Here is a 27512-nt window from a genome sequence, read left to right on the forward strand (position 1 = left end):
GCTGACGTGACACAGCAGCTACGACCGTCACAATTTTCTTGGATGTACGTATTTTAGGTATCAGATTTCCTGAAACGGGAAGATCGTATCAGGCGATATGCCTGCTGTTACGGTTTCAAGCAGTCCCAGGGAAGACCCCTCATTGGGATCTTCTAGTTCACCAACTGAGGAGTTCTGACCGCTCTTCTGTAAGCCTCGCCTATTTGCTATAGTCTGCTGAAAGCCACAGGCTTAAGTTGTTTCTGAAGACCACAACCTTCAGGGGCATTATTGCGTGACTGTGTCACACTTAACAGCCTTGCTTCCAAAATAAGTGCAAATGTTAACGTGATACTTAACTGGTTAATTATAACACAGATCTAGAAGACAAGGCATAGTGCCAATTCTCTTTTACTCCAGCATAGCTGCAGATTACCAGTCTGGTACTTCTCTCTCTGAAGAGATCCACACACAACCATCCCAACATCACAGGTAATTTTTTCACCGCTGTAGCATACGTAGCTTATGAAAAAACACTTTGGGACTTCAGAGTAAGGAAAGCCTTTAGTTTGTGTGTGAAGATGCAAACACAAGCTGACTACAGTACACTACCCCTCATCATAACCAGACAGATTCCATCTGATCTGTTAGAGCTCCTGCAGACAGCCCCAAGCTCAGGAGGCGCACCAGCTGAAGCTGCCCTCGGTTGCCTTTGACACCAGGTGTTGAAGGCACACCTTCTACACTTGCACCATAGGTGAAGCACTGATCAGTCAAGAACACCTGCCCTTGCTCTTCTTGCACATCAAGATGACTTTATTCACTTACAGAGCAGATGTGCTCAAGACACACTCTCAGGCAGCTCCCTTTTCATCTGTGTAACTTCTTAACTGTTTACTAACCCTTAGTCAATCAGCAGAACAATGTATAGGAATGGGAAGCGCCTGTAATACTAGATGTTTTTTACGTGATAGTTCTTAGCGTAACGACATCTGTGAAGGCTGAAGTACTGCTAATAGACCATTAAACTACTCCGGATTTGGAACTTGCTGTACCTTCAACAACTTTTGTGCCTTCTTCAGTGATTTTTAAAGAAAAGCTTTAACTGCATCAGCATAGATGAAACAAACCAAGACCACACGCTCCATTCACATGAACATACACAGATATGCAGCGGTCTGGAAGGACTGCATACTTCATGTATTTACAGTTTGATGCTACCGGATGGAAACTTAAGACAGTACAAAAGAAAAGTCCAAACTAAACTTTTTTACACCTCCACATACCCCTTTTTAATATGTTATTTTGCACTGTGTACATGAAAACCAAAAATAAACAAAAGGAACTTTAGCCAAACTCCCCTTCCTCCTCCAGCTTTATTGATAGTTTAAAATTACATTTTCTATGTTCTAGGACTTCAATTGCTTTTACCATCTTACTTTAAAAACTGATTACAAGCAAATGAAACTCAGTTGTCTAAGTGATATAGTATACAAAAATAACATCTTGATTTCTGTGAAAATGCATTTATTTGCAACTCCTGAATAGCTCCAAATTGTATATGCTATGAGCACGGATGCGGATGTCTGGGTTTCAGATTTACTTTGAAATATTTATTCAAAAGCTTCCCCTTACGCTCTATATCTCCAACGTGAACATTCATTGACTGAATTATTGTTACTTTTAAGTTTATTCCTGATTTCTCTCTCTCTCTCTCATGGCCATTAACAGGCATGTGCATCTTGTTTGTTTACTCCCACTCAGCTATATGCTCTAGGTAGGGCCCGATACAGATATTACTTGGTGTTAACAGCTACTGAGGTCAGACAATCCAAGGCCATTGTAATAAAATTAAAGTTATGAGGAAGTTTAGACACTTCCAGAATTTCTTTCCTCCTGCATAGGATCACTTCCATGTAACCCAGAGAGGGTTTGCTGGTCTGACTCAACTCTTCCCACTCATCAATCCCTATTCACCAGTGGCACGGAAAGGGGGTTCTTTAACAAAGCATTATACATAACACCTCTACCAAACTAAACATAAACATTTTTGTAGTTAAATGCAGAAAGTTGATTTTTCCACCCCTTTCCTCCTTTTACACGGCAAGTAAAGCTCACTGGCCTGGGAGTAGCCTCTATCTGCCAACCTTTGGCCAGTGAAGAGGATTCAGAGAAAAATAATACAACCATCAATCAGAAAAAGGAGGGGCGACAAAGGAAAATAATTAGGCTGTAGCTTCAATTGTGCATTCCCGTGCAAGGTGCCCTGACTCGCCGCAGCGATAGCAGTTGACTTCACTGGTCTTGCTGCAGTTGATGGCTACATGGCCAGTTTCACCACACCTGGAAAAAGCAAATGATTTTATCAGAACCATCCAGAACAGTTACTCAGAAAAGCAATCCTATTCTGTCAAGTACATGATCTACTTAAATTTCATGCAACAATGAGTTCCACATCCAAGACTTCTGCTTCAGTGTTCCAGAGTTCTTTGACATGAGGCAATTTTCTGTCTTCACCAGAGCCAGGAACTGTCCTCCAAATGATCAACTCACATTAATCACTGTATATGCCAAAACCACCACACATCAAATAGAGAAGTGGTATGTTTTGGGTTTGTTTTTTTTTTTTTTACTGTCAGGTTTCATCTGCTCCGATGCGTCTGCCTACAGTTTAACCTTGTTTTGAACGTAGTTAGTTTTAACTCAAGTGCACCGTGTTTTCCCTCTCCTTCCTCCACAGAAGGGAATCTTGGTGGGGGTCAAGAATACTGCTCAGTAACATGCTGTTTCTGGTATAGGCCTGCATTCAAAAACTAGACAACATTTTGAAGCTGGTATTTAAAACTGATCTAACATCCCCTGTATGTGCAGTTCCTATAACCAAGGCATCTTAAGCATATTCCTGCTGGATGTGCCAGTCAACCCATTTGTACAGCTGGAGTTTGTCAGTTCCAGCTTAAGATACAGGGTACCCAACTCTAATTTAAGTTTGTGGTACAGGCAAGTACTTCGCGTCACCTTCTGCAAAAAGATACAGCCCTTTCTCCTGTACAGCTTAAGTGATTTAACATGTGCATTGTTCTGGCCACCTAGAGATGTGCATCACTGAATCTATTACTTGACTTTGCTAACAGGTGTTTAAGTCTCAGTTTTGCACAACAATAGGTAAGTGTTTAAGAAAAACTACCTGGTCAAAGTTTCAGCTTCATTTCCTAACCAAAATTAAATGCAGAATGCATCTATCACTTAAGCTACATTTTGCAGTTGCCTCTTGTCAGTTCTTACCTATAGCATTTCACTTTGGTGCAGTCTTTTTGAATGTGTCCAAACTCTCCACAAGAATAGCACTTCTGCTCATCTGCATGGTCACAGTCACGAGCCAGATGGCCAGGTTTGCCACAGTTGTAGCAGCACTGCTCTCTCTCCCTCTTCGGCTCCTTGCAGTCCTTCGCAATATGGCCACCTCTACCGCAGTTATAGCAGGCTTCCACAATAAGAAAAACACACCAAACAAGACTATAAAACCTTGGTAGAGTGAGATGTAGCACGCTTCTAATGAAGGACATGTACAGCGTGTTTCCAGTGAATTATGATCAGTGTACCGTATCCTTCTCTTCAACCACAGATCCCTGTTCATATGATTGAAGAGATAGAATATTTAGTGATACTTACCATCCTCCTGAAGATCACAGTCCTTGGCAAGATGGCCAGACTCACCACAGCGGTAACAGATGTCCGGAAGAGATGAAGACATGAACTGGAAGCCTGCTTGAAATGGGTAACAGGAGAAAAAAGGCTTGAGGATTAAGTTCAGAATATTCTCAAGAGTTAATCAAGGACACTGCCAGCTCAATTCACAAGTTAACTTCACTCTCAGATGCCCCTGGCAAAATTCTTATGCAGAGGCAAGAACCAGTGAAATTTATTACCAATTTGTGTCCTAACTTCTTCACTTCAGACTAACAAAGCCAGTTTCACACACTACACAGAGCAGTCAAGCTAGAGATCTTACTATACAAACAAAGTGTAAACCACAGTGATCAATCACCTCTGCCACGGCTTCTCATCCCACGACCACGGCCAATTCCAGTAGGGCACTCCCGAGCCCAGTGGCCAGTACGTCCACACTTGAAGCACTCGTTGCTGCTCATGACTGCAGATTACCTGCCTGAGGAAGACAGACATTTTTAGAACACCTTCCCCTCCCCCAACCAAAGGCTACATTAAAATAAGAGATTTAGAGGTTTCCCACCCTCCCGCAACAAAAACCAAGCAGGACTTCTGGCTAACTCAATACTTTCTTGTACAATACCAGATCATCACTGTTAAAACGACTGTAGCAGATAAAAGCCTTACTGTTGTTCTCTCTTTCAGTAACACACCTTCTTCGTTATTCCTCAGAATTAAACTCAAAAGCCAGCTACTTATCTCTACAAATTATTTCCTCCTGGTAGTTGCTACACTTTCTCCTGAAGTATCTGGCTGGCAGCTACTACATTTATTGACTAATCAAGCTTCATTCTAGAATTTTAAGAATAGGCAATATTAAACCTAAAGCCTTAAAGAGCACATTAGCTTAACTTTTGAAGACTTCAGTTCTTTTATGGCCTAAACAGCAGTTAAACTCTGAGAAACAAGAATGACAAACTTCAATATATTAACCTATAGCTCAGGATGCATGCTTCACTCCCAGGTTTACATGAAAGAAAATGTTTAAGACATCTGACTTCCCTAAAAGACACCAGACACTTGCCAGATATCTAGAAGGCTAACTTGGAAAACATCCTTAGAATGCTAGGGAACATCAGATAGGCATGCCTGTCTGAGACAGTATAAACCACTTCTTTTGCCCATATTGGGGAATGGAGGTATGCATTTAATTGAGCAGAAAGTCAGCCTGCCACAGGCCACTGAAGCAGTGATTAGGATGGGGTAGGTTAAACAGACTGCAGTCACAGTACCATAACTCCCCTAAGCTGTAAAACAGTTATGCAAGACTTCTAGAACTAGAAAAGAACAAGGAAGTTAAACATTTAAATTGGGAGTCTTTTTTAAAGGGTGCTTGAAGACAAGCTTGAAGTACGCTTGTTTAAAAAACACACATGTCAAGGAGACTTCATCAAAACAAAGCTTGAGTTTAAATGTGTCACATGCTCTCTCCCAATTCACTGTTCTTAACCCAACAGAAGTAGAATCATTATCTGGTATGTTTGGTCAGTTTACCTGATCCCTCAAGATAATCCTCCTGTAACCCTACACTTTTATTTATGTTACAGAATGCTTCCTTCCCCTCCAAACCACCCAGCATTCCAGATTAGCAGGAATGCTCATGAGTTGCGTCTTCAAGAAAGCCACTACAGAAGCAATAAGAACACAGGACCGCAAGAAGGAACCAGAATTAGCATCCTGATATTTAGCTCTTAAATGGAGAGTGTATATCTAAACATGAATTTTTATTTAGAGTTTTTTTTAAATTACTCCAATGTTGAACAAATTTCCTGTGGCTTTTTAGCCACTCCTCCCTCAAAACAGTTCCTCTCTCTCCAATCATCATCAGCATAGAAGTGCCCATCCATCCTTCCAACCACAGTAGAAGCCTGGGAATTCAAAGTACAAGAGAGATAAACTTTAGTATGCTACTTCTGTAATCCCACATCTACCTTCCAGCTGGACTAGATGATGGTATTTGCCCTTAAAATGAAGTTCTGCAACGGAAAGATGCAATAAGATCTTAAACATATGTTAACAAGAATAAAACAACTGGTTGTCTGAGCACTTAGGAGGTATACTTGGATTTTACACATAACCCAGTCTTCTGTGCTTCATCCCAGTCTTTATTAGGACACCCAAGGGTGAAGAGCTGTCTACTATGGTGGCAGCAGCTGGCACTCACTGTGCTATTGTTTATGTCTGTTTTCATAGCAACCATGTTGACTCTGCAGAACAGGAAAAACACAAGCAAAGCCAACTGCAGGAGCTGGGCTCAGGCACAATAGTTGATGCTGCTTTTAATTTCAAGAGGGACAAGATGGGGTCTCAGAATTATATACCAAGATATATTCTTCAATCAACTTCCAACTCTTCTAATCGCATTAAAAAAATTATAGAACGACATAAGACCTGTTAAAAAGAGCAAAATAGTATGCCAACAGCTGTAACAGAATTGCAGTATGTCTTTACAGATACTAAAAACTACTAGACTTTCATTCCAAACCATGAACTTGAGATTACAGCACGAAGTGACAGGATTGAATATTGCCAGCAGTTACCCATAGGAAGAACCTAATATAACCAGTTAGGTTAACATGTGGTAAAAGACAAATGTTTAATAGGTGAGCTAGACCTGCGTTAGATACACAGTGGAAAAGTTTTTGTACTAAGATTAATCTGTCAGCCTGTATCTAGTCTGTCAGTCTGCCAGTCAGGATCGGCATGATGGGACAAAAGCTCACTACTCACTGCCCCAAAGGAATCTGAAAAGAGAAGTTTTACAGCTGATTAGAAGTTGCTTCCTTTTTAACTGCTCCTTCAAGAGGAAAACCTGAAGTTTCTTTTTGTCTGGTATATAGCAAATTGGCAAAGTAAGATTATGCAAACTGAGTAAGAAATCTAAAGTCAAACAACGGTCTCTGTACAACTATCCTTCAAGACTATTTGAGAAATTAATTTTAAAACCTTTATCTTCAGAGGCCCCTTCTCCCCCCTCAACTCAGAGATATTTGAAGGATACAGCTGCCATAGAAGTATGACTACAAAGCACACTGCTCCATCTTCAGATACCTTAAGTATATGAAAGTACCAAACAGTTTGCCTGGAATTCCTCTTCACCAGTATTTTAATGTTTAATTTCTGCATTCTTCCTGCAAAGAATCTGAAACTGAATACAAGTTCACCAGCTATTAGTAGGTGGATGCAGCTGACACTAGTTTTACTTGCCCCACATTCTAAAAAGCCTTATACAGGACAGAACTGCCCACCAGTGTAGACTGTTTTAAAAACCAATATAAGGACTTAGTTTCCAGATAAAGCCATCCACAACCTTTCAGGAGCAGTATCCAGAAAAGGCTGGTTCAGAAGACAAGTCCTTAAATGGATAGCCTCCAAACAGTTTGGACACCATTACATTTTTCAGTTACTTCTAAGAGAAAAAAATGACTACAGTAAAAACCACTCAAGTTCAAATTCTCCTCTTAGTCAGTACTACTTCATTTTGTCATCACAGGCGTTACCAGCAGTTTCTTTTATCTATCAAGGCCACCTTAAAGTAAGCCTTCTGCAAGAAGGCTACTTGTTTAAGTTTGCTTGAAAAGCTTGCACTCAGTCACATCTATCAGTGTCTTCCACAGCTCAAATGCGTTACACAAAGCTTGCCCACCTGCCACTGCCCCCCCCCGCCACGCCCTTTACATCCCAGAACTAGATTTTTGCCTCACTGAGACAGGAAAAGTAATAATGGAAAACAAATTAGAACTATGGCCTCACCTAGCATTTCCAAGCCAGGTCAAAATTCTGCAAAATATACTAAGCCACTGCCTCAGACTAGATTCCAAAACTTCTGAGGAAACACAAGGCTAGTTGCCTCAAACATCAGCTTTCTACTAACGAGAGAAGGCACATCATCTACCTGAACTCCTCCTACAGAGCTCCAGAACTGTAGTTCGAAGCTGAAAAAAGTCACCTTGCAGCTATTCAGCAAAACACTATTAAGAATTAATTTTAGACTTTATTCTGTATGACCGTCCTACTGCTAGCTCATGGGCTGAGAGCAGCTCAAAGATCCAAGTGAGAGCTGCCACCACAGCGGTTTCCTGGGTCAGATTTGAAGTCTGAGTGCAACTTTAGCACCAAACTTCAAAGTGACAAAGTTTCTTTGTGATTCTTCTAGTGATAAGAAGAACTTTGAAGTTTCTTGAATCAAACTTCAAAGTAGAAAATCATGTCATTCTGTGGCTTTACAGTTAATACACATTCAAAACTTTTAAAACGGGAGAGGTGCTACTAATTTCCAGTCTTCACGCACAAGCATCTAGACCTGATGATACAAAGAACTACCACTAAGCTCCACTGTAATGCTCCTTATTTTACAGGTTTTAGCCTAGATGCCTTCCGAGGAAGAAGTTTGTTTTAACAAACAAAGTAAAACTAACTCAGCTCCTCATCGTAGAAAGGAAGCTGAACTTCACCTCTAAGATTACTCACTATTTTTCTGCATACTAGCAGTTCCTTAGAGTTCAACAGCCCAATGTAACAGGGGCTTTTATATTCTTTATACTTACCAGGTGCTTTTTTTGATCTACAAGTATCACTTCCACTCGATATTAATAGGACTTCACTCCTTCAATCAAAGGACAGACTAGATAAAAACCACTGCTAAAGCCAGCACACTTAAGAGCTCTTTGGCAAGTCAGCTATATCAAAGAGGCGAACATTGAGAAATCAGCAGTTTCCTTCCAGGTTGTCGGTGACCAACCTATAATACCACATCCAAATTTGAGAAGCCAGCCCAGAGCCAGCCTGAACATGGCAAAACCCCTATGTAACAGGAAGCATAGCTTTGTTTCCTCTAAGATAAAGAGCTGGAAAGGAAGAAAGGACTGCTAACAAGTGCTAGCATTTAGTTTCAAAAGAGAAGTCAAAATATTAAAGAGAAATGCTACCCCCGAGGAGTTTCTATCTCCCCAGAAGCACGTTTTGAGAATTCTTGAACACAGAACACATGTGACTGTCACCAAAGCTACTCAGTATTCAGTTGGTTGAATTTCCACATCTGTAACTTCAAAACATGCTACAGAAAGTTAGTGATGCTCCTGTCTCCGGCTTTTGTCCTCACTAAAAAAGATACAGAATTAAGTATTCTGACCACCAGGTAACGATAGCCCAATTCTGAAAGGAAGTAGTTTGAAATGTCAAGAAAACCTGCAAAAGTGGAAAGCCATGCCCTACACTCCATTTGGATCGCCTCAATACATTCCATGGCCAAGCTGATCCAAGAATGCTGAACATTAACTAAAACTCAATAACTTGGCCCCTACTGAGGGGCCAGAAGCCAGGTCAAAAAGACATGGTGACTTTGATTAGACTAGTAATTCTTGAATAGCTTTGTTGACACAGATCAGAAGGAGAGCAAAAGTTCATCAAAAAGGTGACTCTGTAGCACTTTCTGCCCATCCATACTAGTTGATACAGAGTGGGAAAAACTATTGATTACCCACCAAATATGCACATTCTACCGCCCTCTCCTTTTGTTTTTTCTTGCTATCTGTACAAAGTTTTAAACTTGAAGAGAAGTAAACAACATCAGCAACATGCAAGCTTTTTAACATAAAATTCAGTCCAGACGTTAAAAAAGTCAGTTCAAAAAAGTGGTAGGTTAAGGCTGTGACTCGCAAGGTTGTTGCACAGCCCCAGTGAACTCATTTAACCTCTTCGCTTTGAAGACAGATGCAGGATTCCTTCTCTAGGCAACTTTGCATTGAGGAAGAAAACATGGACTAGGCAACCCTAGCGCTGCCTGGCAATAGGATCTTACTAAGTGCTGAAAAGAAAATAAAACCCACTATTAAGTCTAATAATTCCTTATGACAATTCTGGATACAAAATGAGTAACAGTGGTTACTCGAGAACTATGCCTGGTCAGAACTTAAATAAAAGGCTGCTCCACTAGTCAGTCCGTGATCTGTAGATGTCACAGGCTATTTTTCCTATCCATTTATAGGTCACAGTTGGATTTGGAGCAGGCCACCATCCATGCCTGTGGTCGGAGACCAATAGTTGCAACACCTCGACCCTCTTGTCTCCGGCAGAGCCTCACACGTGGGAAGCCACGTGGTGCACCCGGGCCACGGCCCCGCCAGCCTCCCCACTCAGTCACGGCACAGAGCAGTTTGGCACAGATTAAAAAAAAAAAAAAAAAAAAAGAAAAGAAAAGAAAGAGAAGAACAAACAATTTTATTTCGGCCACCGTCCACTCAGTCCCCGGTCTCACCAGACCTTCTCCTCCCCAAACTTGCTGCAGCCGCTCACCCACAGGGAAGTTAGTCACACGCCCCAACCCGCGCATTAAGGCCGGGCCGGGCGGTGTCCCCCTCCCCACACCGCCGGGCCGGCCACGCGAAGCGTTACCCCCCACTACCACACCGCCCTCCGCCCCCGCGCTGCGGGCCTCCTCGGCAGGACACGTCGCCGCCGCCGCCGCAGCCGGACGCCGGCCAACAGGCCGAGGAGCCGCCACCGGCCCGCGGGCTCGGGCAGGAGACCGCTCCCGCCTAGCGCCCGGCCCGACCGAGCGGACCGGGCCAGCCCACCCCCTCCCCGGCGCCCCGGCCTCCCTTCCCCCAGCGCAGCGCAGGCTCCCTCAGCGCCTCCCGGAACCCGCCAGCGCCTGACTCACCCGCCGCCACCGCCCGCCCTCGCAGGGCCCCGCTCCCCCCCGCCTCAGCGCTCCCCATCCGCCTCCCTCCCCCCTCCTCCGGCGGCGGCACCCGGGCCAGAGAATCGCGCCCGAGCCCGGGCGGGCCGCTCGGCGCCACTTTCCCGCGCACTAGGCCGGAGTGCGCCAGCGCCATCATCCCTCCGCGCTCTGCCCTCGCTCCCCGCCCTCGGCCCCGGCAGCCCCCCTCGCCGCCGAGGCCGGCCCGGCAGTTACCTTGCGGACTCCCGACCCCGCTGCGGCAGTAGCCCGCCCGGACGACAGTAGGCCCCGCTCGCTCCGGCTCTGCGCGCCCGCTCCCGGCTCCCTTCTGGCTGCGCCACACGCGGTTTGCACACGGCCCCACGCGCTCTCCCCTCACCCCGCCCCTCCCTACTACTCTGCGCACGGCTCGCTGGAGTCCACCTCTCAGCCAATGGGCGCAAAACGCTTTTCCGGGTGGCCAATCGCAGTCGCGGACGGGGGTGCCCAACCATCGCAGTCGAAAGGTGGGAGGGGCCCGCCTACCGGGCCTCACCGCGCCGGGCTGCCTGCTGCGGGGCGGGCGGGGCGAGGGGCGGCAGCGGCGGGGACGCGCTCTCGGGGCGGGCGGCTTGTTCCCCGGGCGCTGCGGGGCGGCGCGGCTCCGGTCAGGCTCTGCGGCACCTCCCTGCCCTTCGCACGGTGACTCACCACCCAGGCAGCTCCGGCTCCCTCCCTGCGCCTCCCCCTCCCCCGTTTGCCGGCCGCTCCAGCCAAAGGCGCAGCGCGGAGAGCTCCGGCGCCCGCCCGACGCCTCACGCCGGAGGGGACGCCGGGGCTGCCCCGGTGATGCAGCAGAAGCCGCCGCGAAACGGCGTGTCAGAGCCCGCCCTCTTGCACCCCCCCCGCTCCGCAGTCCGGGTGGACGTCCCGCGGCGGATACGACAGGCGGGGCGGTCGCTGCCGTGGGTTTTGCCGCCCGGCGGGAAGCGGCTCGGCCCCGCGCGAAATCGAGGGGATCGGCGGGAGCTGCCGGCCCGCCTCTCCTCCCTGCCTGTCACTGCCCTGCCTGCTCCCGCGCAGCCTCCTCCATCTTAGGCCGAGGAGATAAGCTCGTCCCCCGCTCCTCCTCCCGCCCAGCCGGGCAAGCCGCAGGCTCCGTAGCCGCCACCCCGCATGCCGCTGGCCTCGGGTGTGCCCCTCGGTATAACCCGCTTGCATCGGAGCTGCCGCCACCCCCGTCCCCGAGCAGCCTTCTCCAACCCACCGACGCCGGGCCGTTCCCAGCCGGAGCTTCCCGCTCCCCGCGCTGCCCTGCGGCGGGCGCTCCCTCCGTCAGGCGCCTGTGCTACGGCTCTGGGCACGACCCGGCGGTGCCGGGCGGGCTGCCGGCACAGCCCCGAGGCGCTGCGGCCGGGGGCTGAGGAGAAGCGGGCAGCGGGCACCTGGGCAGGGGCAGGGCGCCCGCGCTAGCCGCCGGGCGGCGGCTTGGCCTCCGCACGCCAATGGCCCGGAGGAGCGGCAGCCATCTTGACAGGCCGGCTTGGCGCCCGTCCTGCCGGTAGCACCAGGAAATGGTGGACGGGGATCGGTCACGGCGCGGTTCGTGGCGTTCGGTTTTTACCGGACTCCTGTGACTTCATTCGTGCTGATGAGGACGCCAGTTAACGAGGCTTCTGATATTTTCGCGTATTACAGCCAGCAGACACAAGAAGGAAAATGTTTTTTGAATTACTGGGCAAAATTGACTCTTAGAATCTGTGTCTTACACAAATCTCACAAATAATATTACTGCTTAGTTTAGTACTCAGCTATGAGGAGTTTTACATAAACCCTCTCCCTTTTGCCTATGAACTTTATAAATGAATTAACAGCTACGTATTGCACCCAAACCACTTCTCTGTGAATGTCCTAGGAAGTACAATACACCAGCAATATCCACAATTACTCTGCTCATTTGGTCGTCGTCATCATTTTGTTAAAAAATTCCACCGTTTCAACTTTATGTTGAAATGTCTTTCCCTTCCTGTCCGTCGGTTACAAGAGCAAGAAAGTCCCACCGGGCCCTGGGACTTGGGGGTAAAACGTCGGTGCGAGGCTGACGGTGGAGACGCTTTGGATTGACCTTTCCTCAAGCTTGTAAATCTAATATTATAGCACTGTAGTTAGGTTTCTTTTATTAGAATATGAGTAACAATGTATGTCTTTTGCTCGGTGTTGTTAAGTGCAGTTCATTTAAGATGGACTTTACGTGGTTTTATTTGTATTTTGTGTGCTGTATTTGCATGTCTGTGCTGTGTGTTTTATAACCTGCTGTATTTTATGCAGAACTAAACCAGGCTAGATTGCATCAGCACCGAGGTTCAAAAAGGGGACGAGCCTTTCAGGCCTATCTCTGCCTGTTATGCTATAGTGTCTTACTAAAACTTCTGCCAACTCTCATTCTGGTATTTGTTTTACAGCAATGTAAAAACATCAACATTGCCAACAAGCTTTGAACTCATAATAACATTTCTTCCCATTAATTACTTTTTTTCATCTCTGCTGTCATAGTTCAGCATAATTTTCATGGCCTTTGGTTGCCTCGGATACATTACAATCCTGTTCACAAGTAGTCATACTTCTAGTTTTAATTCCTACTCTTTTCATGTGATAAAGGGAAGAAAAATAATGTATGTAGCTAAGGAAGTACTCAGAGCTTCTAAATCATGAGTTTGCCTACACTGCATTAAAAAAACCCAGCCAAACAACAGATCCATGTCACTAAGAAAGAATGCAGAGAGAAAATCATATAACCTCATTTTTTTCATCTAATCTTTACTTCTTTTTAAAGTACCAGAACATGGCTTCTGTATGAGTCTTTGTAACAGGACTTGGGAATTTCAGACTGACAAAACAATTGTAATACAACTTTTCTAACTTTTTTCTTGTGTTTTGCTGGTTGTACTTCTGGTACTGTCCATGAGGCTAGGAAACTCAAAGTTTATTCTTGGTGGCAATCTGTAGACTTACTGTCATCAAAAGTTTTTGTGACTGATACAGCCAGTAAATTCCCCTGAACAAACCAAAACTGTGTATTTGAAGGAACTTCAAACCATATCCTGGACTCTCCCTTAGCTGAAATGGAAATAGGGTGCAACTGTGAGTGAAAATGCATTACTCAAGAAGTGTTACTGCTGGTGACAAATCAATTAATCATCCTCTGTAAGTGTACTGCCTCAAATACAGTTCCAGTGTTCTTACAATAAGGATATTTTTAGCTATGTTTCATTATAATGGATGAAAATTTCCCCCAGCAGATAGTAAGAGAGTCTTCTAACAGCATTTGGTTTGTGTACTTACCTCAAGAATTAATTTGGCTCGTATCTTAATAAAGCTTGCAATTCTTGTTTTGCAGGTTTCTGTGATATTTAGGCAAAGGGTAGTCTTGCAGTTAAAGAGCAAAAGTGAGAGGCATGACATCTGTTCCTGGCTCAGTACTTCCTATAGAAAACAAAGTAGACAGAAAACGAGAGAGAAATACAAAGTCTTTAAATTTCTGATGCACAAGGAAAAGACAGTTTTATGTCAGTTCCAGACTTCTCATTGTGTTAGCTCTGCCCCCAAAATCCCAAGCCTCAAGAACAATTTATGAATAACAGTGCTCAAAGGAGCTCAAGTACAGCAATAGTTGAAGGTAATCTATTGTTTCAGCAATTTATCTTTCCTAACGCAGACAGTTCTTAGAAGTGTTGGATGAAGAGCCAAATCATTTTAAGACCAAATAAAACAACAAATCACATTTTGCAACCAATGTTCTTGCATTGTTTTCCTCCAAGTGGTTGGACATGTGGGTAGAAAACTGTTTCAGTTGCTGGGCAATTGTCATTGCTTCTCAGCCACATATTTTTATTGTTGAAGTAAATCTTACTTCATTTTGTATGTGGGATTTTTCAAAACCAAGGAGACCTAAAATAATCGCTATGGATTGTAAGTATTCAGAAGAGAAACTGCTTTTGGAGTATGGTTTAGTTGAAAACAACTTGTCAGCAGCAGTTTCAGAACAAGTGGTAGCTGTGGCCCATTCCTTCCCCCATCCCCAACCATTCATTTCCCCTGACAGGAGGCCAGAGCAGAGCAGGAATACACACCCATCTTTGCACAGTTCTGCCCCTGAATGCTTTGCCCTAGCCTCTGCAGTAAATTTAATTCCAATGGTATAAGAATAACAAAGGGGGGAAGTATTTGTTTTTAAAGATTAGCAAGTGATGTTATCCCTCTAAGATCAATAGATTGTGACATTCTGTGTTACAGTGTCGCCTAAGAGAAGCGTATTTTACCTGGTTTAAGGCCAGTGGGTCAGCAACGTCCACCAAGAATACTTCTGTAAAAAGAGAATCATCTGTTGCTGAAAGAGAGTCTTTAGTCAGGTCCGTATATTTATTTCTTTGAAAAAGTCATAGTCAACTGGCTGTTGAAAAGAGGCCTGATAAAACACTCAGTGAAATCAGTTGGGGTATTGAGAAAGGAAAGACTGACTCTGGTTAATACTTGTCCGTATAAATGACAGGTCAGGAAGCTTCAGTGGTGATCCTAAGAGACTTTTGAAATAGGCATAAGCCCCTGGATGATGTAACAGATAACAGGAAAGGTTTGCCTGCTTCTTTTATAAAGTATTCATATTTATACTCAATCTTCATGACTGAATTATTTCATGGGCTTATATATGCTTTTTTTTTGAGATTCTGTCTATGCTAAATTAGCTACATACAGTCTTCTAGGGTAAAATTATTCTGGTTGAAGAGAAGCAATCATACTGATTCCAGATGCTTAGTTCATTTTGACTTATTGTAATTAGCTGGTGAGATTTCAAATAATCACTTATTTAATGTTTATAATAATACAAGAATGATTAGTTAGCTTATGACTGTTGCACAGAGATCCGCATTTAGAGTCAGGCAAAAAGAACTTCCTTCGCTCTCTAAGAAGTCCAGCTACACAATATCCTTCTATTTCTCTAAAGAGAATGAAATCCTTAAACATGTCTGAAAAACTACGATACGCTCTCTAAGTATTTTTTAGAGCTAGATGAACATATGCAGTGACGCGTGTATTATTTGGCAGGGACCAGTGAGGGCCAGCTGCTCCCCGGGGCGCAAGGAGCCAGGAACCAAACACGACACCGAGGTGGCGAGGTCCAGCCCCACAGCACCCAGGCAGGGAAAGCCCAGGGATGGCAGCTGGGGTCTGCCGGGAGTCCGGATCATCAGACAAGCTCGTAATGAGGAGGCAGGTCTGAGGTGATGCCGGGAAGTCAATTTGCAGATCAGGGTCAGGTCCGGTGGCAGTAACCGGAGCGAGATGCAGCCTGGTTACTGGCAGGCACGTCCGTGGTGGCAAGGCAGGGCTGAGATGAAGGCAGGAGGACCAGGCGTACATCAGGGCGGTCTGTGGCCTGGCACAGACGTGGCTGTACCGCAGCTGAACGTGGAGCTGGAGACCAGCACCCCCACAGCGTAGCTCAGGCGGCGGCTGAGGGCCCGGCGCTGAGATGGGCCCGTGGGCAGGGCCGTGGGTGGAAGCGCCAGGAAAAGCTGGTCAAAGCAATTAAAGTGTTAGTACACTCACGGCCCTGACATAATTAAATGTGCTTAGTGACTCTGCCGTGTCTTTAAGGTTTAATGTATTTTTAAGTGAGTTACTCCATTGATTTTTCACTGATGATACAGATGACTGCATTAGCCAGACAGGTTTTCTAAGTCTGCAACAAAGTTTATAAATTACATGAAATTGGTTATTCAGAATGTCCTGTGGAATAAAAAGCTAGAGCTCACATGGTACGAAGGAGGGCAGAAGTCTTCAGGACTCGGGGCAAATGCTTGAAGCAGCAGATTGGTGTCACATGAAAATGGGAAGATACAACCTGCATATGAAGGCACCGTGAGGTCATATCCAACATAACCAATGGCCAGTGTACCAGGCTGAAATACAGTGAGAAAACGTCTCAATAAAGTATTCTCTAAAGCATGTTCTTTGACATGAAAAAAACACCCAAACCTCTTTTTGCTGTTCTTATTTTTAAAACAACCTATGGACGGACTAACCTGTTGGGTCCTAGCTGCTCAGTATACTTTAATATTTTGCACTATGTCCACCTTCAAGCTATCATTTCCTTTTATCACACCAGCAATTGTACCATTGAGCCAACTGTTATGTCTGTTAAGCTGACTACACTGTTAAAAGTTACACTAATATTTGATGGTCTGTCTGACACTTCAAAGAACTATATAGTGCATATATAGTGTAAGACCACACACATAAAAAAGATTGAAGAATAACCTATATAACCTGAAGTGTAAAGTAGCTTAGGCACTATACCATGATAATAAGAGTAGATGTTTACGTGTACACAGTCTGATGGAGTTCTGGTATCCCTCTAAAATGGGATATTCAACTAAAGGGTCAGATTTTGTAGTGCTGCTGCTTCTATTTTTGTGCAGTGCCCTAAGGTTAAAACACTACAGTGTAAAACCAAGGTCAAGAGGTACCCTTGATTGTACCAGGGAACGCACTGAAGCGCACTAAGGGATATTATCAGCTGTCTGATCCTCAGGCATCTGCTGCAGTCAATCTGCAGCCCTGGGTGCTTGCTTGCTTGCTTTCAAATGCTTTTCTCACTTCTTCCAGTGATTTACACAAGTGATTCCAAAATTTAAGTTTTGCAGACTAGGAACGAGTGACAGATCTCTACGTAGTGTTTTATTCCACTTACAACTAAAAATATTAAGTATTAATTTAACATAATTGGACTGTATGAGCCCGTGTCTTCCACGATGTAGATCAGTTGAATGCTTGTGCAATTCTGTTTACTTCAGCAGGGTGCCTCCTGATTTGTGACTCCAGAGGCGTATCAGATCCAATAGCTAAAACTTTTCTTTGCTGGGCAATCGTACTGAACTGTGTAGAATGGATTATGAAGTCTACACTTGAGATTCATAATCAACCCATCTTGTGCCAGCATATGTTTGCTGTCAGGCAACTGTAACCAGACACCAGAGATTCTACCTTGTTTAGAGGGCATCCCCACATGGCTGTTCTGGTTAACTCTGGGAAAGAAAGAGATTCTTAGGGAAAAAAAAGAGTATGTCAAGAGTGCAGTGGCAGCCCAGAGATGCTAGAACAGCTTTTTTAAGTTTTCAAGAGGCAACTGTAAGCAGAGAAAATAGACTGTTCTAAGTTGACTTGACTGCAAGACAGCTAGAGCCTAGAAGAGAAGTACAAAAGCAAAGCTTCTTTGTCCTTTCATACTCCCACCTCTCCCCAGTATCGGGTTCCTAACCTAGTTTGGATGCAGCAAGACTCAGCTTGGATCCAAAAATGAAATGAGCTCTTTATCTGTACTTGACTAGACTCCAAATGATTTCAGTAAGAGGAGGCTGAGTAAGGACTTGGCTGTAGGTGGATCAGAGACTTTGCAGTGCTTATTTATTAAATATATCCCATTTGGTGTCCTGTTTGCAGCCTGCCAAAGCAAAAGGGATTAAAACTTTTGTTCCCCCCTACACCTCATTACTGAAATAATGAGTAGAACCTTTTTTCCCCTCTACATTATTACTGGAATAATCTGTCAAGCAAGCAATTGAGTTGTTTCACCTTATCACAATCTTTGCCAAGAAAGATTTAGCAGCACGATAGTTTAATGGAAAATATTATAGCCACATTCCTTTCAGACATAAATTCTATGTAGAAAGATAGACATCTAATGGGAAAAAAGTTTGTGTTAATACAGAGATTTATCTGCTTTATTGTTTTTCCCAGTGTGGTGTTTTACCTGAAGTACTGCAGAGCATATGTGAAAGCGAGCTAAGTGAAGCTATCCAACCTGTTATTGAAATGTGGATATAAAAATGACAGCATCCTTTCAGCTTCATTAAATATTAAGTAGAAGTACAAACATAATTATCACAAATACTCTTTTGATAACCAAAAGATGATTAAAAAAGATGTTCACTTAAAGCTGTGCAAAGCAAGGTTAGGGGGTATGCCTGTCAGGCAGGAGCAGCGTAAATAACTCAAGGCAGAAATTATGTAAAAAATGTACACATTATCAACAACAAAAAGATAACTGAGTTTCATGGTAATTTCAACCAACTAACAAATGAAAACAATCAGGCCTTACCAACAGAGATGACAAACAGTTCTGTAGTTCCTAGAATATTTTTATGTGCTAAAAATAGGCATGTCTCACTTTAATTGCATGAGAAACTACAAGCTGAGGATGAGTAAAAGGTCATAAAAAGGTGCTTGGCTTGAAGGTAGAAAAAAAGCATCAGAGCAGACATATCAGAATTAAAAGTTATGATAAAGATGTGTGTGTTAGATATTCTGCAGGGCTGAATATAGAGTTGTTTTAATTATGTCATAGGCTAGAAGTTACAGCAATAATACAGGCGAGGCAATGTTAAAGGTTTAAAAAAGCCCAGATAGTGTGGGGTTCACCGGCAGTGCAAACATACTGTGCTTGGAATTGTAAAGGTGAAGATTTACAGGTAAAAACCCTAATAAGTCATCCTGCCTTCCACTCTTTTCATGTCAATTCCGTATGAATTAGATAGAAATGAAACAATATTCTCCTCATAATTGTATAATAATATAATCTTACAGCTGTTTGTAACAAGGCTAAGTTTACAGATCTAATTGTTTGCTTCAACCAAGTAGAAAAAAATCATCAGCTTCAATGCAAGCTTTTAGAAAGTGACATCATCCTAAAAACACGGAGCATCTTTTTCTCCTTCTCAATGCGTAGAGCCAGGTTCTGTTCTTCTCCTGCTGGGATATTCTCAAGTTGTTTTAAGGATTTCAGTCCCAGAAATGCCAACAGACATTGCAAAAACATATAGAGTTCCGGGGGTTTGCTGGCTGTTAGAACACAGGGAAATGGCCCTGCATCCCTAAATTCAGAGCATAATGCTGACTTAAAGCCACCTTTGTAAGCCAGGCCCCGTGGAAGCTACTCATAAAGCCTCAGCTCAGGATGTGCTCTGCACTGCTTTTGCACTGTGGTCAGTGCCGTTTTTATTTCCCATGAGTGCATTTCACTGTTGTAAGCAAGACTTTTACTTAGGAAGGAACTATCTTCATTTCCTAGGCTGCTTCTCATCAACATGTGTAAAATTTAACTTAGTGGATAGGTACCTCAGTCTTGAGTTTCAGAAACGGATTTACTTGGGAGCACATATGGTCTGCTATATAAATTCATAGTTTGTAATTCACAATAGGTGTGATCTGCTCTGTATAAATAAATAACTTTCTTCTGTTTTCCAGCTTTTTGAATTGATTATTCATAAAATCTTGTGGTGCATTAGTCTTAGGGAATCTAGGAATAGCTCTCTCGGGAACATACAGTTTACCTTAATACTTTTACGTAAATTCATCTCTGGTATGAGTGCAGAAAGGGCTTCCATTTAACATTTGACCTTTCAAGATATGTTTGCCAGTGCACTTTCTTCTTAAAAGACCTTCCTTCTCACACTAAATACATTCAGCTCTGCTACTCAACTTGAAAACAGTCTGGAGCCACAGTTAGGCATTGGATGTGTGTGTAGGGCCATGGGTGCAGAAGGGTTGGTGGAGATGTATAGCAAATAAAGGTGTACAGCAAATAAAGTCTAGACAGGAGCCATATGTTGCGCAATACACATTGCTCGTACATTGCTTGGGCAGAAGCAGGGGTTCTATGGGATAAAATGAAACGTGATGATACAGTTAAGAACTTCAGTTCTGTTCCTGTGATACACACAGGTTGAACACACACTACCATCACTCTGGCCTTTCATATCTCAGGGTGTTTGGACATCTGTTAAGTGGGTATCTGCATGTGTGAAAGCTAAGAGACTCTTAGCACAGCCGGCGTGGTGTTTTTCACACCAGGGGCTGTGTCAACATAGCACATTGAGAAGGACAGTCCTGGATTTTCATAGGTTTATGTCATCAGCCTCCGTTATATGCACACCTAACACTGGAATTCCTTAAACCTGTATTCAGTGGAAACTGTGGTGGGTTTCCAAGCATCAGGCCTATAGAGAAGCTGGTTATTTCTATTTTGTAATGTTGTATGCAGTGACATTTTGTTTCCCCTGATGTTTTTTCTTCCCATGTGGTCTCTCTGGAGTGGCTGGAAAACCCACTTACACATTTTTTATGGCTTCAGAATTACACATAGTGCAAAAGATTCTTGTCCCAAGTATTGCACGTAGGTTGTGATCTGTAACTAAACTCCTACCTTGCTTTGTCAGTGCCACAGCAGGTCATTGTATCTCTAGCCCTTTACTTCAGAAAAGTGGCTTACATGGCTCATAATGGAAAAATACTATTATTAAATTACAGGATTAAGCACTGTTATATCCCAAACTGGCAGAAACAAATGACTAAAAAGATGTTCCTTCTTGTATGTTCTGTAGCTTGACCAAGCTGTATTATAAGGAACAGAAGTGAAGAGTCACTATCCAGTCTACGGCTCAAGGAGAGTTCATTCATAGCAAGGAAAAGAAAATAGTGCCCAGTAAAAAGGGATACCCATTTGGAAAAGAGCAGGAACAAGTCTGCCTGAAGTATCGGTTAAATACTAGATGACTTTTTAATACAAAATATTAAGTGATTTTTTGAAGATCTTAATCTTAAGTTAAGACTGATGGAGGAGTCAGAATAAATCCAAGTCTTTCAGAACATGTGGAAATGCTGTTTGAATTTCTTATCCCACTACATGAGCAATGAGACTTCACACTGTTAAGGCATTTTTTTTCCCCAGTGGTTCATGACTATTAGCCCAACTTTATAACATCTTCGGAATGGAAGAAGATAAACAGGAGGACCGCTGAAGTGTAGTCTCTTGGGTAGAAAACAGGATCTGCTTAAAAGCTCTGTTAATTCAATTTGGCCAGTATTTTGATTCTAGTTCTTTTAGGAGGAGTTTACAAGCATAGTAAAAAGCAGGAATACACCACCTATAATGTAATTTTTAAGAAAGCTGCCAGCAAAGTTTCTTTTTCAATATCGGATACAGATGGGTAGAATAAAGTGTTTATTTATATACTCCAAAAGGGGATTCCCAATCAGCTATGTGAGTGATTTAAGCATCACTGGTATATTTGGCAAACTATATCAAATTGTGCCTATGGACTTCAGAACTGCAGACACTTGGTTTTCAAGACTTCTCTAATTCCAAGCTGATGGTACAACATATACTATATATGATGACTTTCATAATTTATATAAAAGCTATAAAAGTAAATAGAGTCACCTAAGAGAATGATGCAGAAATGGTATTTGTTTACAGCATTTGTTATTCAATAAAATGGAGTAAAAAGCCTGTCTTTGCTCAAAAGTATGGTTTGTTTTTCCTCACTGGCGTCCTACTTGATAATATCATATTACAGTAATTAAATACGCCAGAACTCATCTTAGCCTCAGATTGTTAGTATTATCACCAGCTTTAATAGGTACACTTCATATTAAAGTCTTTAAAAAAATTCTTCCTTGAAGATTCAGGCAACTGAATGTCTAGGCATAATTATGTCATAAACATCCATCTCCAAGGTTGGTCATACTAATAAAACGAGTCATCTAGAAGGATGTTTTATCCATGTGAGCCTGAAAATGGCACAATACTGGTATTTAGCAAAAGATAGGAAAAAGGAGGTTGTATGGTGAAATTAAGAGAAAAATCAGGTACCCCTGAAAACTGAAGAATAAATAAGAATAAATAAATAAATAACTGAAGAATAAAACTGATTTCTGCCTTTGAAGAAAGAAGACATTATTCTTCAAAAATTTGCACATGGTTTTGTATTTAGGGTGTACCAGGATGAAGCACATTATCTGATAGGGTCATGATCATTTTCCTGGAAGCAGCTCTCAGTCAGCTTCAGAGTGGGAAAAGTGATAAAAGTAATAGCAAGTGGAAAGTATATCAAGAATTTATTTTCATATTTTGAGTTGGGAATGACCTTGGGTGTTGCCTGATCCTTCCATTGTTACAAACCTTCATACAGTGACTAACGTTGACACTGGAACATTCAGACACAAATACGTCAATTAGTCAACTTGATGAACAGGTTTGTGGTCATGAAACTCCTGCCAGCCTACATGACTAATTAAAAGCTCTACGTATTTGGTTTGAAATAGAGACCTGAATGAAATGCAGGACCTCCATTGTATTGCCAACTGTAACTTACTCTTTGTACATCTGCAAGTTGTGTTGTAGATGGTCCTGATGACTGAAATCTCTTAGCAATACCACGACTGATAGCCAGACTGTTTCTGCATGGAGCTGAGAATCTGTGCTCCCTAAAGGCGATGATTCCAGCAAGTCTGGACAGGTTTTCAATTTGAAGGAAGAACAGGGAAGCATGTTAATCAAACAGCTCATCATTCCTCATCTGGTGGACACAGAAATCTCTTCCCCTTGGACATGTATAAAGGGAATCTCTGAGTGGGCTCTTCCATTAAATTTTCATTTAATGAAATGAAACCTCCTGCTACTAAGACAGGAAAGTGCCTTTTGGCAAGTCCATTAGTATTGGTGAATATAATTGTTAATTTTTCAGGCCCACATATCTGAGCACTGAGACTGCTAGAAACAGTAACTGCAGAATCTGGATGATGCACGTGAATTTCTAGACAAAATCCATCCAGAAAACAAACGCTGCTATTAGAATAGATGCAAAAGGTTGCCAACCAGGCACTCAAAAATTGGGACATGCTAGAGTTAAGTTTGCCTATACAACCTTAATTTGGGAATCTTGTGGACAGAATTAGAACAACCTTTAGTGAAATAATTCAATGCTAATTTTTCCCAGCCTCCTTGGAGTGAATTGTGGTTGCATGCTAATGGAACATTTACCTTATTGTAAAAGCTGGGAGATGCACAAGGAGCCAGGAGACTACAGGAAAGGGAAAGGCCAATTTCATGGCTCAGAGAACCGAACACTGTCCTGGGTAACTGAATTCTATCCATGCTTGTGTCACAGATCACCTGTATGATACCAGACAGGTCACATAAACTGAACTTTTCACAGGTGGTGACTAAGTGTATATGCTTCATTTTCAAAGGTTCTATATTTGAGACACTCAGAAGTGAGGAATGACCATAGTTGTAGGCAAGTCCTAACCCTGAAGCATGGGAGCACTGGAGTTATCAGAAAAGAGGTCACAGGAACTTCTTCTAAGCCAAGGGTTGTCCCTGAAAATTGTTGAATCAGTTTTATTAAGTTGTCCCAATGTAAACTGAATGTGTGTCTAGCCAGGTGGGGCAAGACAGTCATCTTGAAAAATGTTTGAAAACAATTAAAATTTTGTACAGTCACAAGCAACCCACTACAGAGTCTTCCAGAGGAAAACACTAGTAAATAATATATGGTACTCTATCCCTCTTTGGACTACCTGTAGATAGATAGGGAAGCCAGTGGGAGAGACGACAAAGTAAGGAAGACAGGAAAATTTCTGTCTTTCCAGTTTTAGAAAGTGTATCATTAATACAGCATAGGCTAAACAACAAGGTTTTAAAGAGTGTAACAAACTGCTCACACAAGTGTCTCCATGCTAACCATTCATTTGAAACAGAGGTTGCTCAAGTACAGTTTCTGCTAATACAGATCCTAAAAAACATTTAGATGCATTGCCTGCATCTAAAGGCAATGTTAAGCTTTGCATCTGCTTCACATGCTGCCCCATCCTACTGTTATATCTAAATCTATTGACTCTTTAATTCTAAAAAGTCCTTTCCGAAATTTACCCCACCCCATAACTTCGAGAGGAGTTGTGCAAGCCAATCAGCACATACTCAGCTCTAAGGTTATGACTTAATCCATTGCTGTCAGCTTTTCTGAGTCTTGGGTGTGATGCTGACCTCAGCAAGATCACGGTACCTCATTATTGCCTGACGTACTTGTTGATATTATTCTTACTCCTCCTCCACCTCTCTAAAAAATTCTAGGTCTTAGTACAGTCTTCGCTGACATCAGCAGCTACTTTCAGTTGCATTGGTAAGGTGATACAGCTGAGGAAACTCACCTGAGACTGTAATGGAGATCAGTGTTCACAGAGTCATGATTCCTCTATAATCTTGTAACGATCCACTGTTCCATGTAGATGTCATGTGGAGCTCTCAAGTTTTGATGACAGCTTGCAAGACTCCTAAATTTTGCTTTGTTTCACTTTCTTTTTAGAGAATAACTTGATAGACTCCTAATTATTCTAAAGTGCTTGGAGACTGATCAAATGTGATGCAAGTCAATGATTTTCTGTCTATTTATTGCAGTACAACTGGAAACACAGACTCCTTGGCAATACTAAACTTGTCAAAACCAAATCTGAAACTCCTGTTTTGTTTCTCTATTTGACTCTGTACAAACCAGCCTACCTCCCTTTATGTCTCTGAGAACAAGATCCCTGTTCATATGTCATGCCCTTACTTTTGTGCTGCCCCTGAAAATAAGCAATTTATTTCTGAAAAACTGGAAGAGAGGATACTGAAAGACTGTCTCTAGCTAGCCACTGGCTTCCCCATCTAGAGTAAGTTTAAACAAACAAACTAAAATCACATCCAGTTAAAGAAGTAACTTTAAAGTGTTCTCCTAAAATACAATCCAGCTTATTTTTATTACTATATCCTAGAAAGCTACTGGTTTAACCAGGTCAACATTTTGCACTTGCACTTGGGAGTGTGACTGAATCGGGGAAGTAATTCTATATTTGAATAATGACAAGGCAGAAGCCACACGGTACGTGATGTGACAGTGGTCCATGCAGGATGAAATTCAGAAAGTGCAAGGGCCATTTCACCCTGTTCATACCATGTAGAACAGGATGTGTGAATTCCAACAGATCTAATTTCAAGTTAACTCCATATTTATACTCCTGGTGCTCATCTGTTGCACCAAGAAAAGATCATCTGAAAAATGTGATCCCTGTTAATAGTAGCTAAAAGGCTCATTCAGCTCATCAAGTAAAGCAAGCAAAATGCTTACTGGCAGGAACAACAGCTGTATGCTTGACCTTTACCCATTCTCTCTTTTCTCGCTTCACATTCAGGACCAGGCTCAATGCATTATTAGGAGGCGCGTATTTGGAAAGAGAGGGCTATTTTTATTCACCGTGTGGTTTCTCAGCATAGTGGGTCTTTAGGAATATTTCCTTTCACGTCAATCCCTTTAAGCATTTTACAGAGCATAGTCTGTTCTGGGAAGTCAGTAAATTTGAATTCATGTTTTGAAGTTTGTCATGACTCGGAATATAACGTGCAGAAGGCAGACAGCACAGTTGATGAATAAAGCAAATGCAGACTATGTAGTCCTGCTGAAGCTATTACCAGAATATTTTACATTTTCCATGCACCCAAATTAAACCCTTTATACAAGCAAAGTAATCCAAAACCATCTGGCGCTAGAATTTGGGATTTCATAATGCTTTAATGCAAACCATGTGAGCAGGATGTCCAAAATGTCTGTGTCAGTGGGTTGAATTAATACATGTCAAAAAGATGAACTTTGCAATAGTTTTTTTCGGTTTTCATTATGTCCAGTCAATGAATACCTTATACCACTGCTGTCCAGCAAGGATAACTTCTGCACTGTTACCTGTCCTTGCCTGACACTTGTCACTTCACTGTTCCTGAACGCAGAGGAATAACCAAGATCAGAGAGGAGGAGCCCAAACTATGAAGCCAGATGTACAACTCCAGCATAAAGCTAAATAGCCACATGATTTTTTTCTGTCTTGTTACTGAATGACAGTAAGAATTTGTTGCTATGGGTCATCAAAGACCTGTTTGGCCTTCAGTGTGGAAGAGAAGCTTCAGCTTTTACCTAGCTGTTCTCTTGAAGTGCTTTCCCACCCTACATTTCAATTTAATAAGCAGTGGGAGTAACCGTGACAAAGGGAACTCGGGATCACTTTGAATTCAGTGTCCTTCTCTCCTTCTCTCAGGGCTGAATCCTACAATGAGTCACCACTGGGTGACCAAGTACCGGTTCTGCGTAATGGAAGCCCAGTGTTTTCAGAAGCCTGAGAAGATTGCAGCCAAACGGACTCCTTACATATTCAACAAGCATAAACTCTCTCCTGACCATGCCTCTCCAAAACGTGCTACGAAAAGTTTTGCTGAGACACACTTTATCTTCCGTCCTGGCCCAAGCTCTGCAGCAGGAGTACTGCTCAGCCACAGCTGTACCTGCCATGGACCCCATTGATCCTCACCTCTGGACTGACCTCCCAGCTTGACCTTGGATCTGTCTCGTAACTACGGAGCTGCCCAGCGATTACCGGACCATACTCTCAGGCGACCTGATCCCGGCCCTGACTTGTGGACTGACCTGTTGGCCCTGCCTCATCACTGTGAATTTGTGGGATGATCTGGACTCATGGTTGAACCGAGCAACTATCTTTGGGTCTGGCCTGCTCACCCTGGTTGGTTGCCATGGGGCTGGACCTTGGCTGTGTTACCGCACTGGGCTTCTGGCCCCCTGCCCCTTCGGCAGCAGCTGGCGCTTGCTGCTCCCTGGCAATGGGCACAGTCTCGTTAGACTGAAGGCGTTCACAGATCCCCCAAAGTTCAGAAAATCCAAAATTTGGTGACAACGTAACTGAAAACAGACTTGGAAGAAATCTTGAGTAATAATGATTTCAGAACTTTGATGATTCCAGCAACCCTGCTGCAAAACAGAAACACTTTATCCTGTGTTGATTATTTTGCATTAACCCATGTAATGCCCAGTTTGATTGGGGCAGTGAATGCTGTTGACTGCTGGAAGATGGCTCTGCACTACTCCTGACCTGTGCAGCACACTGTTCAACCTGATCTGGTGATGTTTCTAAAGAGCATCAATGACCTTGAAAGTCTTTAATACTGGCCAATTCTGGTTGGTCAGTATTTTGAGAACCAAGCAACTGAAGAAAATCCAGGCTATTCTTCACTGAGCGTTCGCTTCTAATTTACGTCAGATTTTACCAGCATAGGAAATAAACTACAGCTAACTGCTGACTTACGAGCGTAGCTCATAATGTAGCCGCTCCCATTAATGCCTGTGTTGTCCCATGGTTGCTCATGGGTGTGGGATGTCTCCTGTTTGGCACAGGAGCTCCCAGCTACCCCAGGTGCCCTCATAGT

At 43.1% G+C, this 27512-nt stretch overlaps 1 protein-coding gene and 1 long non-coding RNA gene across 10 annotated transcripts in view; both read right to left on the bottom strand.

Annotated features, from left to right (window-relative positions):
• Positions 1-1336: 1336 nt before the first annotated feature.
• Positions 1337-10776, bottom strand: CNBP (CCHC-type zinc finger nucleic acid binding protein). Of its 6 annotated transcripts, none has more exons than XM_052779196.1 (5): positions 10625-10776; positions 4028-4147; positions 3652-3747; positions 3265-3466; positions 1337-2322 (listed from the first exon to the last, which is right to left on the bottom strand). In XM_052779196.1, the coding sequence occupies exons 2-5, from the start codon at positions 4128-4130 to the stop codon at positions 2205-2207; spliced, it is 519 nt and encodes a 172-aa protein (XP_052635156.1). In that variant the 5' UTR covers positions 4131-4147; positions 10625-10776; the 3' UTR covers positions 1337-2204. The 6 variants fall into 6 exon arrangements, with proteins under 6 accessions (XP_052635156.1, XP_052635158.1, XP_052635159.1 ...); XM_052779198.1 differs by having other exon boundaries at positions 3652-3744; positions 10625-10775; XM_052779199.1 differs by having other exon boundaries at positions 3265-3463; positions 10625-10775.
• Positions 10777-12351: 1575 nt separating this feature from the next.
• Positions 12352-27512, bottom strand: part of LOC128137917 (uncharacterized) — a 66588-nt gene continuing 51427 nt past the window's right edge. For 3 of the 4 annotated variants that reach the window (XR_008233901.1, XR_008233900.1, XR_008233903.1), the window contains 2 exons: positions 14689-14756; positions 12352-13852 (listed from right to left, as the gene is read on the bottom strand). This is a non-coding gene — a long non-coding RNA (uncharacterized LOC128137917). The remainder of the gene's footprint in view (positions 13853-14688; positions 14757-27512) is intronic. The other variant, XR_008233902.1, reaches the window with a different exon arrangement.

Source organism: Harpia harpyja, chromosome Z (assembly GCF_026419915.1).
Source record: "Harpia harpyja isolate bHarHar1 chromosome Z, bHarHar1 primary haplotype, whole genome shotgun sequence".
Lineage (NCBI taxonomy): Eukaryota > Metazoa > Chordata > Aves > Accipitriformes > Accipitridae > Harpia > Harpia harpyja.